The sequence below is a fragment of the Neoarius graeffei genome, chromosome 2 (genome assembly GCF_027579695.1).
Source record: "Neoarius graeffei isolate fNeoGra1 chromosome 2, fNeoGra1.pri, whole genome shotgun sequence".
NCBI lineage: Eukaryota > Metazoa > Chordata > Actinopteri > Siluriformes > Ariidae > Neoarius > Neoarius graeffei.
The window spans coordinates 98,929,463-98,946,790 of record NC_083570.1 but is presented as its reverse complement, the minus strand read 5'-3'; the positions used below and the strand labels follow the sequence as shown (position 1 = coordinate 98,946,790).

The window sequence follows — 17,328 nt, the reverse complement described above, 5'->3', positions numbered from 1 at the left end:
GCTTTGTTCATTTATTTATTTATTTATTTATTTATTCAAAGTTCCTTCATAGTAAATAATTAGGAAAGATAAAAATGTGCGATTAATTTGCGATTAATCGTGAGTTAACTATGGACAATAATTACGATTAAATATTTAAATCAATTGACAGCCCTAATGTTTATATTTACACATATTTATGTAAAAATACATACGTTAACGAACACATTTATTCTTATTATTATTTTGAAACTCAACTGCACCTTTAATTTTGTAGAGATAGATAGATAGATAGATAGATAGATAGATAGATAGATAGATAGATAGATAGATAGGACACAGTTTTAGACTCTCCTGTCTTTCACTCTTTGCCCTTTGACCTTTCCACAGTTACTGAGATGTTGGTGAATGTCCTTAGCATCTGTTCGGATGATGAACTCATGAACGATGGTGATGAGATCTATGACGGTGAGGACAAACCCCAGATTTTAGCTACACTATGCTGCCAAATGATTGTGGACACCTGACCATCACACCCATATGTCCTTGTTGAACATCCCATTATAGATTTGGTCCCCTTTTGCTGTTATAATGACCTCCACTAGATTTTGGAGCGTGGCTATGGGGATTTGTGTTCATTCAGCCACAGGAGCATTAGTGAGGTCAGGTACCGATGTTACGGTAGGTGAGGAGGCCTGGGGTGCAGTCGGTGCGCCAGTTCATCATGAAGATATTCAGTGGGGCTGAGTTCAGTCAAGGTTGTGTGCAGGACACTTGAGTTCTTTCACTCCAAACTTGGCAAACCATGTGTTCATGGTGTTTGCTTTGTGCACAGGAGCATTGTCGTGCTGGAACAGGCTTGAGCCTCTTAGTTCCAGTGAAAGGAAATTATAATTGTACAGCATACCGAGACATTCTATATAATTGTGTGCGTGCATATTTGTGGGAAGAACCATGTATGGTTGTGACGGTCAGGTGTCCACATACTTCTGGCCGTATGTCATGTCCTAAATAAGATCAGACTGATTTACAGAGAGCAAGCTACAATAAATACGAACATCTATACCTGGCTAACATTGAGCTAGCGATGAGAAGGCACTTCTTCCTCCCTTTTCTCACTTGTTTGGTTACTCGGGATGTGTGTGTGTGTGTGTGTATGTGTGTGTGTGTGTGTGTGTGCGTGTGTGCGTGTGTGTGTTTTCTTTCAGCGACTGTTGCAGCTGCACGTAAAGAGGTCATCAGGAACAAAATCCGTGCCATTGGCAAAATGGCCAAAATGTTCTCAGTCTTACGGTGAGTACAGAGCGAGTGAAGGCTGGCTTATACTTCTGCACTGAAGTGTTTTTGATCATGAGAGGAAGGGGATTATGGGTAAGCACAGTAAGCAGAAACGCACTGAAGTTTTGACATGCACCCACTTCTGCAAGTTTTATCCAGGGTTTCAGAGAATGCCAAAAAGTTGAAATTGGACTCAGAACAAAGCTTTTGGAAAATGCCAATGTACATCAAGATAAGGAAGTGTGTGTGTGTGTGTGTGTGTGTGTGTGTGTGTGTGTGTGTGTGTGTGTGAGAGAGAGTGTAAAGCTGCACTTTGCACATCAGCCTGGGCAAAAAATGCAGCTTGTGGATAACTATATTTAATTTACAAACCCCATTTCCAGGCGGCACGGTGGCGTAGTGGTTAGCGCTGTCGCCTCACAGCAAGAAGGTCCTGGGTTCGAGCCCCGGGGCCGGCGAGGGCCTTTCTGTGCGGAGTTTGCATGTTCTCCCCGTGTCCGCGTGGGTTTCCTCCGGGTGCTCCGGTTTCCCCCACAGTCCAAAGACATGCAGGTTAGGTTAACTGGTGACTCTAAATTGACCGTAGGTGTGAATGTGAGTGTGAATGGTTGTCTGTGTCTGTGTCAGCCCTGTGATGACCTGGCGACTTGTCCAGGGTGTACCCCGCCTTTCGCCCGTAGTCAGCTGGGATAGGCTCCAGCTTGCCTGCGACCCTGTAGAAGGATAAAGCGGCTAGAGATAATGAGATGAGATGAGACCCCATTTCCAGAAAAGTTGGGATATTTTCCAAAATGCAATAAAAACAAAAATCTGTGATTTGTTAATTCATGTAAACCTTTATTTAACTGACAAAAAAAATACAAAGAAAAGTTTTTCAATAGTTTTACTGACCAACTTAATTGTATTTTGCAAATATAGACGAAGTTAGAATCTGATGCCTGCAACACACTCGAAAAACATTGGGACACAGTCATTATTATCATTGTATTACATCACCTTTCCTTTTAATAACTAATAATACAAATAATAATAATAATAAAAAAATAATATAAGACTTTAGCTGCTCAACAGTCCACGCTCGCTTCATGATGCACCATACATTCTCAACAGGAGACTGATCTGGACTGGCAGCAGGCCAGTCAAGCACACGCACTCTGTGTCTGTGAAGCCACGCTGTTGTAGCCCGTGCAGAATAAGGACTGGCATTGTCCTGCTGAAAAAAGCATGGACTTCCCTGGAAGAGATGTTGCTCTAAAATCCCAATATATACCTCTGCATCAACAGTACCTTCACACACATGCAACTCAACCATGCTGTGGGTACTGATGCCCCCCTCCATACCATCACACTTTTCTCTGATAACAAACTGGATGGTCGTGTTCACCTTTGGCACTGAGAACTCAACGTCCAGTTTTCCCGAAAACAAGCTGAAATGCGGACTCATCTGACCACAGCAGACGTTTCCACTGCCTTTTGGCCCATCTGAGATGAGTTCAGGCCCTAGAGAAATCAGCAGCATATTTGCATAGAATTGATGAATGACTTCCTCTTTGCATAATACAGTTTCAGGTTGCATTTCTGGATGCAGTGGCGGACTATGTTAAATGATAACGGTTTTCCAAAGTATTCCAGAGCTATTCCATGTGGCTATATTTGTCACATTAGCATGACAGTTTCTCAGGCAGTCAGTGCCGCCTGAAGGCTCGAAGGTCACACACATTCAACAGTGGTTTGTGACCTCACCCTTTATGCACTGAGATGTCTCTGAATTCCCTGAATCTTTTCACAGTATTATGGACTGTAGATTTTGAAAAACCTACATCTTTCATTGAGAAAAGTTCTTTTTGAATTGATGAACAATTCTCTCATGAATTTTGGCACAAAGGACTGAGCCACGCCCCATCCTTGCTTGGAAAGACTGAGCCTTTGGTGCAGCTCCTTTTATACCCAATCATGTTACCAATAAATCTGCTTATCGTTGAATCTTCCAAACTGGTGTGACTTGAATATCCGATAAACTTTTCAGTCTTATTTTGACTCCGTCCCAACTTTTTTGTTTTGTTTTTTTGAGTGGGTTTCAGGGAGTAAATTCTAACTTCATTTATATTTACAAAATACAATTAAGTTGGTCAGTAAAACTATTGAAAATCTTTTCTTTGTTCTTTTGTGAATTAAATAAAGGCTCATATGAATTAACAAATCACCGATTTTTGTTTTTATTGCATTTGGAAAATATTTCAACTTTTCTGGAAATGGGGTTTGTATTATGACTTTATTCTTGAACTCTTGAAATCATTTTTATACCCCGCTGGCCGAAAGGCCCGAAGGGGGATTATGTCGTGGCGATGTCCGTCCGTCCTGGGAAGGGTACTCGCCTTCTGAAATCAACTCCTTTCACAGTTTTTGGAGGAATTTTATGAAACTTGGCAGGATTCTTTGTTATATGTCGGTAATACACAAATTACAATTTCGTTCAATTCGGTCGCATTTTACCAGAGTTACAGCCCTTTATTAACAACATTATACTTTGACAATTTCATGAGTGTGTTTTCCTTCTGAAATCAACTCCTCTCACAATTTTTGGAGGAATTTCATGAAACTTGGTAAAAGGCATTGCTTTATGTCGGTAGTATGCATTTTGTAATTCCATTCAATTTTGTCGCATTTTACCAGAGTTACAGCCCTTGATTAACAACCTTGTACTTTCACAATTTCATGAGAGTATGTTTTCCTTTTGAAATCAACTCCTCTCAATTTTTGGACGAATTTCTCGAAGCTTGGCAAAAGGCCTTGTTGTATGACGGTAAGACGCATATTGCGATTTAATTTCGTTTGTGAAAATTTTCCCAGAGTTTTGACCCTTGATTAAATAACTTGTACTTTGACAATTTCATGAGGGTGAACGTTCTTCTGAAATCAACTCCTCTCACAATTTGTGGAGGAATTTCACCAAACTTGGCAAAAGGCTTTGTTATATGACAGTTATACGCAGATTGAAATTTCGATTAATTTGGGCAAATTTTCCCAGAGTTATGCCCTTCATTATTAACAAACTTGTACTTTGGCAATTTCATCAAGGTGTGCTTGCTTTCTGAAATCAACTTCCCTCACACTTTATCCCCCGCTGGCCGAAAGACCCGAAGGGGGATTATGTCATGTCCGTCTGTCCGTCCATCCCACGAAGGGTACTGACTTTCTGAAATCAATTCCACTCACAATTTTTGGAGGAATTTCATGAAACTTGACATGATTCTTTGTTATATGTCGTTAATACGCATATTGCAATTTCGTTCAATTCAGTCACATTTTACTAGAGTTATGGCACAGTTGCCAGCGGGGGATATTGTGCTCTCAGAGCACTCTTGTTTAAAATAGTGGTCCTAAAACTACTGAGCACACTCCTTGTGCAGTAAAACGTGACTTTCATGAACGTTTCTATTTTTTTTCTGCCCCGTAGTGGACACGTTCATATTACATCCAAGTATGAAGGTAGACTTTATGCAACACATAATGTTCTCATGTGTTCACAAATCCTCAGATGCAGAAGTATAGCTTAGGCCTGTGTGTGTGTGTGTGTGTGTGTGTGTGTGTGTGTGTGTGTGTGTGTGTGTGTGTGTGTGTGTGTGAGCTAACCACTTTGGTTCTTCTGGCCACAGTGAGGAGAGTGAGAACGTGTTGACTCTGAAGGGTCTGACCCCGACCGGCATGCTACCCAGCGGAGTTCTTTCTGGAGGAAAACAGACTTTACAGAGCGGTGAGCAAAAAAAAAAAAAATCAACACCACTTCTGTTTTTCTCTTCCACTTTCTCACATTTTCTCATTGTCCCTAATCTTACATATAATTTTTTTTTCTTGTTACTGAACAACTCTATACATCCACACTGTACTACTAACCGGCTAGCGGTGCTATCTGGCTAACGCTAACGGCTACCTCCCCAGCCTCAGCGGCGGACTCATGGCGGCTCGTGCTGATTGCATGGCTGCCACAATAATGCTCCTCCTTTCACTCCTCCTCTCTCTGTCTCTCCGTCTGTGTGTCTCTCCGTCTCTCCGTGTGTCTGTCTGTGCTTTCTCAGCTACCATCGAGGCCATTGAAGCCGTCGAGGCGGTTGAGGACGGAGAAGGTAATCACCAGCCGGCCTCGCTATCTGTGCTGCTCAGAGGTTGCATAGCCACCCATAGCGTGCACTATCTAGCTCGCATCTGCTAGCTAACATAGTTTGAGGTGGCTATGAAGGGTCAGGGGCTGCGTCATCTGATGTTACCAGAAACGCCATGTTGTTATAGGCTAGTCACCTTCTCACACACACACACATATATATATATATATATATATATACACACACACATACTAAATACTAACCCTAACTTTAGCTGTGTCTCAAATCACATACTTCAAATATGCTGGTGGGCTGACGTATCCCATCATGCACTACTGGGAGCGGCTTGCAGCAGAAAACAGATCGAAACAACAACTAATGGAACAGTTTATGATTTTTTTTGTGTGTGTAAAATTTACACTTATGATTAAAAATATTAGCAAGCTTTTACATTCCCCCAACAGGCTCCACCCCTTCAGTTGAAAGAGGTGGAGTTAAACAGTTCTGTTTCACTTATTTCTAGTCAGAATGATGACTGACATGCTGGTCTGGTTAAGGGCCATATTATGTCAAACTTTTGCAGTTTCTCAGTAACATTAAAGCTCATAGGTAACGGTTTTAATTTTATGCACATTTGAAACTTTATATGTTAAAAACCCCTCTGTAATTTTCTTCTGGTCCCAAGAAGTATTGTTAATAAGTAATAATTAAAATAAGTTAGCGCAGATCGTGGCGAATTTCTGTTCGGCTATTTTCGTGACCACTTGGTGCGTGACATCATTTAAGCCAAACAAACCGCTTGAGTCGAGTCCACTTCCGTTTACTTACATTACCGTTCGGCTTGAGTGCAGACATGCGTTCGGGAATTTCCAAAGAGAAACCCATGCCTTATTGTTGTGCAGTGAACTGTAACAACGGGACCGGTTCAGGAAGAAGTTTTTACCTTTTTCCGAGAGAGGAGAAGAGGCGGAGAGAGTGGATTGGCTTTTTCCGAGAGAGGAGAAGAGGCGGAGAGAGTGGATTGGCTTTTTCCGAGAGAGGAGAAGAGGTGGAGCGAGAGGATTGGCTTTTTCCAAAAAAGGAGAAGAGGCAGAGCGAGTGGGTTGGCTTTTTCCGGAAGAGGAGATGAGGCGGAGAGAGTGGATTGTGCGCGTGAAGCCAGAGGGTTGTTTTTTTCCAGATAAGGAGACGAGGCGGAGAGAGTGGATTGTGCGCGTGAAACAAAATCAAGCAGTTAAAGAGGAAACAGACCAGCAACGCTCAAACAAAAAGGAGAAGATTGGAGGTAAACATTTTTACTTTTGCTTGCAATTGACAAGTCAAGAATCCTGAGGGATCCTGTACAATCATTGTGGAAATGAGACAAAGGGATATTTCCTCGCTCAGAGTCGGCTATAAATGGTGTAATGCCGCGGATGGCAGGCTAATGTGGCCTTCCGGCGCACTGTCCAGTAATTGTTCACTATATCCACTAGGGAGGGCGGTTTAATTATTCTTCAAAAGGGCTCTTATTCAGTATTACGACGAAAGTAGGAATTTATCATAACTACCAGGATAAATCGTTTGGGTGCGAGTCTTGTTGAGGTCCGGGGTCACCGCGATCAGAGTCGGCCGAGTCGCTGTCCGATTCCGAGGCCGCACGATCAAACCAGTGAGCCACAGTCACCGATTGCTTCGCAACAGCCATAGGTTCAGATAGATATGGTTTCACCTCTCGATATTTAATTTGGAGAGTTCCTACTTCAAAATCGCTATTGCTTTCAGACATTTTACACAACCTCTCACGACCAAAGTCCGTACGCGTGTGCTCGGTTCGCAAGTAAACACAGAGCTGCTCCCGGTCTGTTTGGCTTAAATGACGTCACAACGACGGCCCCCTGGCAGTGAAAGTGCGCATAAGTGAGATCTAAACAAACCTTCGGAACTTGCACAAACCAGTATATTTTAACCGTTTTATTCAATTTTAGGGTGCAAATTAGACACCAGGAAAATTGAATTCGCTTTTTGGGTCGTTCTTCTAGACAAGGAAGTTGATATTCTTTGTTTTACCTCCGACCGTTGCCTATGACCTTTAAAGTCAAGAGAAGGAAAAAAACCAGAGACTGGTGCAGCTTATTTTACAGATGTTCCAAAAGATTGACTGTGACTAAAAACAGATGAAAATCCATGTGACTTACAGTACTGTGCAAAAGTCTTAGGCACATGTAAAGAAATGCTGTAGACCAAAAATGGCTTAAACAATAATGAAATAAAATGTTTCAACATTAAAAAATACTATAAACAGTAAGCAGTGAGCCATAATAAATGAAACAAACCCTGTGTCTGAAATCGCTCCCTACTCACTATATATATATCTCTCTCCTTCTCACCCCCGGCGGGGGGGTGGTATCCATGTCATCCTCAAGCTCGGGTCCTCTACCAGAGGCCTGGGAGTTTGAGGGTTCTGCGCAGTATCTTCGATGTTCCTAGTACTGCGCTCTTCTGGACTGAGGCTTCAGATGTTGTTCCTGGGATTTGCTGGAGCCACTCTCCCAGTTTGGGGGTTACTGCCCCAAGTGCCCCCACTACCACGGGGACCACGCAACCCTTGACCTTCCACATCCGTTCCAGCTGCTCTTTCAACCCTTGATACTTCTCAAGTTTCTCATGTTCCTTCTTCCTGATGTTGGCGTCAGCTGGGATCGCCACATCTATCACCACCACCTTCTTCTGCTCTTTGTCCACCACCACTATGTCCGGTTGGTTAGCCAGGACCTGTTTGTCAGTCTGGAAGCTGAAGTCCCACAGAATCTTGGCCCTGTTGTTCTCAGCCACCTTCTGTGGTATGGCCCATTGGGATTTGGGTATTTCTATTCCATACTGGTTGCAGATGTTCCTGTATACTATCCCAGCCACTTGGTTGTGCCTCTCCATGTACGCTGATCCAGCTAGCATCTTACACCCTGCTACTATGTGCTGGACTGTTTCAGGGGCTTCTTTGCACAGTCTGCATCTTGGGTCTGATCTACTCTGGTAGATCCTGGCCTCTATGGCTCTTGTACTTATGGCCTGTTCTTGTGCTGCCATGATTAGTGCCTCTGTGCTGTCTGTCAGTCCTGCATTATCCAGCCACTGGTAGGATTTCTTGATATCAGCCACTTCCTCTATCTGACGGTGGTACATGCCATGTAGGGGTTTGTCTCTCCAGGTTGTCTGTTCCTCCTCCTCCTCTGCACTTTCATCAGGGTTCTGCTGCCTGAGACATTCACTTAGCAGTTCATCCTTTGGGGCCATCTTTCTGATGTATTCTCGGATTTTCGATGTTTCATCCTGGACCGTGGTCTTGACGCTCACTAGCCCTCGGCCTCCCTCTTTCCGCTTAGTGTATAGTCTCAGGGTGCTGGACTTGGGGTGGAACCCTCCATGCATGGTGAGGAGCTTTCTAGTCTTGATATCTGTGGCTTCTATCTCCTCCTTTGGCCAGTTTATGATACCAGCGGGGTATCTGATGACTGGTAGTGCGTACATGTTGATGGCTCGGACCTTGTTTTTACCATTCAGCTGGCTTTTCAGGACCTGCCTTACTCTCTGGAGGTATTTGGCTGTGGTTGACTTCCTTGTGGCCTCTTCATGGTTTCCATTAGCCTGTGGGATGCCAAGGTACTTGTAGCTGTCTTGGATATCACCTATGTTGCCCTCTGGTAGGTCAATCCCTTCAGTCCGGATCATCTTGCCTCTCTTTGAGACCATCCGGCCACACTTGTCCAATCCGAATGACATCCCTATGTCATCGCTGTAGATCCGGGTGGTGTGGATCAGCGAGTCTATTTCTCGCTCATTCCTGGCATACAGCTTGATGTCATCCATGTAGAGTAGGTGGCTGATTGTTGCCCCACTACGGAATCGGTACCCGTAGCCGCTCTTCGTGATGATCTGACTGAGGGGGTTCAGGCCTATGCAGAACAGCAGTGGTGATAGCGCATCTCCTTGGTATATGCCGCACTTGATGTTGACTTGGGCAATGGGTTTTGAGTTGGCCTCTAGGGTTGTCTTCCACATTTCCATTGAGTTCTGTATGAAGGTCCTTAGGTTCCTGTTTATCTTATACAGTTCCAGACATTCCAGTATCCATGTGTGTGGCATTGAGTCGTAGGCTTTCTTGTAGTCAATCCAGGCAGTGCACAGGTTGGTCTGTCTCTTCTTACAGTCTCGGGCGACTGTTCTATCGGCCAGTAGCTGGTGCTTGGCTCCTCTGGTGTTACTGCCAATTCCTTTCTGTGCCTCGCTCATGTATTGAGCCACATGCTTACTCATTTTTGCCGCAATGATGCCTGACAGGGCCTTCCATGTTGTGCAGAGACAGGTAATTGGCCGGTAGTTGGATGGGATGGGTCCCTTCTGGGGGTCCTTCATGATTAGGACTGTCCTGCCTTGGGTTAGCCATTCTGGGTGGGTTCCATCCCTCAGCAGCTGGTTCATCTGTGCTGCTAGGCGTTCATGGAGTGCAGTTAGCTTCTTCAGCCAGTACGTATGGATCATATCGGGGCCTGGTGCTGTCCAGCTCTTCATCTTTGACACTCTTTCTTGGACGTCTGCCATTGAGATGGTTACTGGTTCTTGTTCTGGGAGGTTGCTGTGGTCAGCTCTTAGGTCCACTAACCATTGGGCATCGGTGTTGTGTGATGCCTTTCTTTCCCATATGTCTTTCCAGTATTTTTCCACCTCAGCTCTTGGTGGGTCTGACCGGTTGTTGTTCCCCTGCCATTGAGAGTACACCTTGGCTGGTTCAGTGGAGAACAGCTTGTTTATTCTCCTGGCCTCTCCTTCCTTGGTGTATCTCCTCAACCGGCAGTTTCGAGTGCCTCTGGTATGGAGAGTGAGTTGTACTTCCTGGGCGCCCCTTTATTCACCATGTTCCCTTTCTGTAGTTCAGCTAGCTGGCTAACTTCTCTCCTTGCTGCCTTTATCTTGGCCTCTAATCGTCTCTTCCATGGTGGATACTGTTTGTTATGTCCCGAGCCCACCTTGTGTCCAAGCATCTCCATGATTACTGTTGCTGTACTGTGTATCAGCTTGTTGGTCTCAGTGATGGTTCTTGTGGAGATTGTCTTCAGAGCAGCATTCACATCTACTAGTAGATCTTCTGAAGGTACTTGGCAACTCAGCTTCGGTATTCGTCGGGGGCTCCAGGTTTCCAGTTGGGTCACGATCTTCCTTCTCAGGTCAGCAGCTCTTGTGTTGAGGCTGTTAGCTGTTGGGGCTTGGTACCCAATCTCTGGTTGTGGGGATGATGACATCTCCCCACTGACCTGTCTTCCTGGCTCCCCCTTGCCGTAGCATCGTTGTTGTATTTCATTAATCTCTAGTTGTGATAGCAGATTTCGATTATGGATGTTGGAACACTGGGCTAATAGCTGTTTCTTTGTTAGCCTTGATTGTGGGTTTCGAAGTATCCAATGGTCCCACATTCTCTGCATGTATCCCCTCTCTCTGGGATTGCTTGTATAGTAGCATTCCAGCAAATCCGTATTTTCTGTCCTTGTCCATCGATGTCTTGTTCCAGTAGCCCATTTCTCATCAGTTTGCCCTGGTTCCCTAGCAACTGACGCAGGTATGACTCTATCAGTTATGTCTTCACTCATTCCTGAGGTAGGCTGATATATCATGAGGGGTTTTTTGCCTAAGAACCCTTACTGGATGATGTTTTGCCCCGACCGGGATTCGAACCCCGATCTCCTGCGTCGTAGTCAGTGAGCATTACCACTGTACTATCCAGCTGATAGTTATTATTTATATATATATATATATAAATAAAAAGAGAGAGAGAGGGTAAGGATGCCATTTTGTCGTGCTGTCCGAAACCTTAGTGAGGATTATTTACACCCTATATAGTGCACTCAAAGTATCCCACAGTGCATCATATAAAGTAGTGTACAACTGATAGTCACTAACCAAAGCAATATCCCATCATGCATTGCGGTCACGCCGAAAGAAATTAAATTAAAAGCCTCAAATTTGATTTAATAAAAGGCAGCGGCAAAGAAGAAAGGATTCAGCCTTGATTTAAAAGAACTGAAAGCTGCAGGTACTTTGTATTGATTAATGTGGGAAATACGCTCAGTATAATATGGATTTATCACAAAAACACATGCATGTGTTTATTATTTTGAAAACCCACCAGCCGACTGATCTGGCACATTTTAATTGTGCAACAGTAATGACGTAAATACCAGCGCAATGGACTAGTGTCCGAAAGCGTTTTTTTTTTTTTTCATTTTACTAATGAGCTCACTATATAGTCCTCTATATAGTAATTCCCTCTATAGGGAGTAGTGAACGAGTGAGCGATTTTAGACACAGGGAAAGTCAATATTTGGTGTGAGACGACCCTTTGCTTTAAAAAAAATAGTAGTCTGAGGTACAATGAGTGCAGTTTTATGCAGAAATGATCTGTAGGTTTTACTGAGCATCTTACAGAACCAGCCACAGTTCTTCTGGGCACTTTGACCGTCACACTCGCTTCTTCATTTTGCACCAAAAATTTTCCACTAGCCTTCATTCTGCTTTCTTTTTTAATCTGAAAAGTGATCTACTATGTAATATGCTGCTCAGATTCAAACATTTTTTCTGTAACATTTAATTTTGTGCTGGAAAAAAACAACGTTTGGACTCTAAGATGTTTTTGTACTGACTCGATAATTAGAGGTGTAACGATTCAGTTTTTTCACGATTCGATTCGAATCACGATTTTGACCTTCCGATTTGATTCAATTCAATTTGAATCACGATTCACATTTTTTTGTCCTCTATTTTATAACCGATGCCAGTCATTGTCAATATTCTGTTAAAGGAGAACTGAAGTCATTTTTAAACTTGCTTTATTTCTTAATTAACGTGTTATTCAATTACGTTTTCGCTTTTCGTAACCTTATATCGTGACTCATATTTGCAACTAATTGCCGTTAAATATTATACTTATCGGCCTATTCGGTTTTTAGCCGTGTTGAATTGAGTTCGTTTGGTCCACGGCAGGCGTCGCTTATCCGCGCGATCTTCACGAGACTTGTGCGAAACTTCGAAACGTGAAGAAGTGTCAGCCAGGTGTCAGTGCTGCCATTTTGAAAACTGTTTTCCAAACGAAATATTGCACAAAAACGAGTTTAAATGACGATTACTGCCTACTTTTTTCAAACTTTCCTGATTGCTATCAAAACAAACAAAACTTCCAGCTTGATTACGTCAGCATTCGAAAGAGGACGCGCGCGTCTTTTGACAACGTTGGCAGATGTCGGTCACTTTGATTTCCACTGTACGTTTTACTTCCATCCTACGATGTCTTGCACAGGTCTCGATGAATCTCGTTTACGGCCATTGCTTTGACATATGGACTGATGTATTACAGATCATATTTCAAACACTCATAACTTGCTATAGCAGCGACAAAATAGCGATCAAAAATGCATTCTGATATTTAATAAAATGAGATAAATGGAATTTTGATAATAAAAAATTTGCCTTCAGTTCTCCTTTAACTGTCAGCCTCGAAATGTACAGCAATAAAAAACAAACCGGTTGTGTTGCCTTTGTAGTCTTTATTCAGACTCCAGTCACTCCATTGACTTTGAATGTAACTTTGAACGTATCACAGTTCAGTCATTTTTGGCACATTTTAATTTTCAAACCGCAAAACACTAAGGAACAAAAAAGCAATGAAAACTTCATGACTTTTGTCTCAATCTTTTAAAACACAAAATACAGTCACTTGTGTGAAAGTGAATACCACCTCTTGAGAAACAACATTCATTGTCCAGAGAGGACATAAGGCACTGAGAGTGTAAGAAATGCCGCCAAACTGGGCTTTTAAAAGCCGGTGGTTTCAGGAATTCCGAGTCATCCGCCATGTTGTTCACAAAGCAGTGCATGATCTCACGAGATTGCTGTAGCAACCACAAACATGGCTGCGCCCACATACTAGTCTGGCTAACGCAACTTCAAAGCTCTGCGAGCATTGGTCTGGCAAAGATATTAAGCCCAACCATTTCCCAAAGCGCGTGGTTGACCCGCCTCCCTGAAATGCCTCAGTTTGCTACTGGTCGAAGCCAGAAAAGGCTGTGACGAAGCTTAAACCAATCACATCACTCTTTCCTCTGACGTATGTGACGTGACGGAAACTGCTTGAGTAACAGGAAGAAGATAAATACCTCCAGGGCTGCTCTTTGCTCCGTTTTTAATGAGAACTTCCCGTTGAATGCTTTCAATACAGCATCTACCGCTGTGTCAAAGGCTTGCCGCTGCTCCATGTTCGTAATGTTTCTAGTGAATGAAGCGCTTCCGGCATAGATTCTGTAAACAATCTATGGCTTCCGGTCGCAATTCTACTACGTCACTGCCTTGAACACGCCTCTACCCAGGGCCGTTGGAGATGCTCAAAGTTGATTGGCTCCCGATTTTTCGGGAGCTTGGAAGAGCTGGAGATAGCTTGCCTTGCCAGACTAAGTTCGCAACAGGCCCCCGTGTTGCGTCACACTTAGGATGGGCGGGCCCAGGCTACCCACGTACAGCTCCGGATACCGAATCGAATTTTTAATATCAAATTTATGCCATTTGTCGCAATTTGTTCTGCATCTAGGTATTATTAGTGAATCATCAGTGAATCGTGATTCATTAAATTCTAATCGATTTTTGAATCGCGGATTGAAATGGATTGATAGATCGGGGCTCGATTAATCGTCACGCCTCGATCGATAATGTAGAAGTCATAAAATAGAAATCTATAACAAAGTTCATATGAAAAAAACAATAGGGTGCCTAAGAATTTTGCACAGTACTGTGTGCGACATAACTCAGAAATTTCCCAACGCGATTTTTTTTTACGTATCATAGAACATTCTACAACGTGTATCAGTTAAACAAATTAGCGTTGGCAAATTGCTGTGATATTTATGCTGGTTTTGGAAAATAATCAACTTCAGAGTGTAACAGTAATAACGTAACAGTAACACTAACTCATCGTTAATCGTCTTCTTATAACATCACGCCCCAAAGTGTTTTATCAAATGAGCTGCAGAGAGTCTGTAGCTGAACGTTACTTCATAAAACCAGCTAGCTAACTTCAAACCGGCATCTTTAGAGCTCCTTTTAATAAAGAAGACTGAAAAAAAAAACCTGAAACCAAACTATTTAATTCATCGTGTTTGATTGAATTTTCTTGAAACCGATATCTCACGGACGAGCCAATCTAAAGGTACGTTTTAGATTGTTGCGAAGTCGAATGCAATTTGAGACACAGCTTGTTATCGGATCCAAATTTCATATAATACTGAGATCATTGTTATTTTTCACTTTTTGAGAAATATTTATATGAATAATATACCTGAATGTCCTGTTCAGATTTATCCCACATTTTAGTTTTTAGCTGTTCTGTTTAGATGGTAACATGGATGCTAGTAGAAGATCATTGTCCAGCCCCGCCCTGCCTCAAAACTGCTGCCTCTGTGATTGGTCCCTTGTGAGCAGGTGACCTGCTGGGATCATGTGACCTCTCTGCGACTGGGGCATTCGTACGACGGCGTATTAGAGCCATTGTAGGTTAAAAATAAATGGAGCTGAGGCAGGGGGTAATATTCTGAGATGGGGAAAAAAGAAACAACTCAGAATTTCCAAATTTATTTACAAGAAAAAAACTCAGATGTTCTCCGAGACTTTAGAAGGTAACTGGACTTGCTTGAAATTCTTGAAAACGTTTCACCTCTTATCCAAAAGGCTTCTTTAGTTCTGTCTGACTAGTGCAGAGTTCCAGGTATTTATCCCCTAGTGGATCTAAAGCAAACCTAAGGAGAGTCGTTGAGGTCACATGGGTCATTGACCCTCTCAGTCATCCTGTAGATCACTGAAGGTCGGGTGTGAACAGTCAGTGCGTTTACATGCACATCCAAATCGAGCTACTGTTGGTAATCGAGCTAAGGGTCCCAGCAGGGGTGCCAGAGAAATCCAATCCTACATGCACACAAGGAAATCGAGCTATTGTGTGAGGTACATTGTGCACCCGAGCCACAGGTGGCGCTCCACGCCCCATCGTGTTGGTACACTTCCGGTTGTCGTCATGAAGAGCTATTCAAGAGTATAAACAAAGTTATCAGTTCCGTGTTCACAAAGTTATCAGTTCCGTGTTCTCTTCTGCTGCTCGCTACTACTACTGTTGTCATGCTGACCGAGGCTGTTGTGTTTTCCGCTTGTGGTCTCGTTACTCGTCACTTCCGGAAGGGGCAGTGCTGAAGTAAGTAGCTCAACTACGTAGCTCGATAGGGTTTACATGCACTAAGTAGCTCGGCTACAATTGCATAATCTAGGTCGCGTAGCTCGATTACGAGAAATCCAGTTCGGTTCGATTTCAGCCGAGCTAAGGTGTTTCCATGCCATTTAGAACTTTGATTTCAGTCGAGCTACGGCAGAAATTCGATTTTCTCTCTGTGCATGTAAACGCACTGTGTGTTAGCAGCCTAGAGGGTCGTTAGGGTGATCTGTGGGTTGTTGACTGTCTCTGCTATCATGTGAGTCGTTGAAGTCAGCTGAGTTTTGGTGTGGACGTGTATTCTTGGGTTTCAGTCACGTCACTTTTCTTAGCGATTTCACTTCCAGTAAAACAGCCGGTGGTTGAGTAAACCAAAATGGCTGCTGTAGTGCAAACAACTAGCGATAACATATCAGAGTATGCTCGTAATCTAGAAGCCACTGCTCGCTTTAGATCTATTCAGAATGCTGTGTGCAATGGAATCGACCCGTACAGTCTGGGAAAGAAGGATTTGTCATACGATCTCGAAAACCCTTCAGTCGAGTTCCCCGCCATCTCGAACTATGTAGGAGTATGGAGGCTTACAACTTTTTTGTATGTGGCTGGGTAAAGGACCTCGCTATCAAGTCGCTGCCCAATGAATCCTGTATTGTTTTTGTCCGTCTAAGTATGTTTTTTTTCAGCTTTTCGTTCGTGTCTTTATAATGAAGCGCAAACAAACAACAGTTGGCTTGATTCTCACTTGTGTTGGCTCTTATCTCTCAGGTAAATCATTCACAAAGATCATCAGAAACCCCTTTAAAGACCTGGATCTTATGCCGCTTTTCCACTACAAACGCGGCTGAGTCGGGCTGAGCCGTGCCGTGCTGAGTTGGGCTGAGTCGGGCTGAGCGGGGCTGTTGGAGTTGCATTTCGACTACAACCGCGCTGAACCGTGCTGGCTGGAAGTGGGTGGACACATTGGGTGGAGTTAGCGAAAGTGGGTGGACGTCAGGTGATGTCATTAAGCAGCGCAAACAGTGACATCAGTGATCTTTTAAGCGGTAGTCTCACGACCCGAATAGTAAACAATAAACATGGAGGACATGGAGTCGTTAGTGTTGCTGGTCTTGGTGCTGTGGCTTGTTGTCACCGACAACGCCAACAGATACTGGCAAGAGTGTATAGATGAGGCGAGGCACATAAGGCTTCATAATTCTCGTAATTCGTAATTCTTCTCCTTCCGGGTTTGCGGTGTTTACAGATCCCAGCGCGCTCGCAGGGCGTGTGTGGCCATGTGAGGACACTCCTCCTCACCAATCAGTGCACAGGGGAGTGTCTGCTCACGCCCCCAGCCTCACTCGGCTCGCTTTGGCTCGCTTCAGCCCCACTCCAAAACGGTGCGAGTTTTAGGGGCTAAGCAGGGCTGAAGCGAGCTGAGTCGTGCTGGTTTTTGGTAGTCGAAACGCGAGCCGTGTCGGGCTGAAGTGAGCTGAAGCGAGCTGAAAAAGGGTAGTGGAAAAGGGCCATTAGTTAAACAAGACGGAGAAGTGATCACGGCGCGTTGTAACTGTACGGCTGGGGAAGAATTCTGTCGCGACCTTCACGCATATGGACTTTGTGAGGAGTAAACAAAGAAACAGCTGGGGACTTTAGCACTTCGTGACTAAAAAAAGTAGCGTAAAATAACGACATGTAGCAAAAAAAGTACTTAGAAAACAC

The 17,328-nt window shown here is 43.7% G+C and overlaps 1 protein-coding gene across 5 annotated transcripts in view; it reads left to right on the top strand.

Moving 5' to 3' along the window:
- Positions 1 to 17,328, top strand: part of ppp3cb (protein phosphatase 3, catalytic subunit, beta isozyme) — a 197,489-nt gene that overhangs the window by 171,793 nt on the left and 8,368 nt on the right. For 4 of the 5 annotated variants that reach the window (XM_060915270.1, XM_060915267.1, XM_060915269.1 and 1 more), the window contains 3 exons: positions 370 to 447; positions 1,188 to 1,272; positions 4,914 to 5,011. In XM_060915270.1, coding sequence (XP_060771253.1) covers positions 370 to 447; positions 1,188 to 1,272; positions 4,914 to 5,011 — 261 coding nt within the window. The remainder of the gene's footprint in view (positions 1 to 369; positions 448 to 1,187; positions 1,273 to 4,913; positions 5,012 to 17,328) is intronic. The other variant, XM_060915268.1, reaches the window with a different exon arrangement.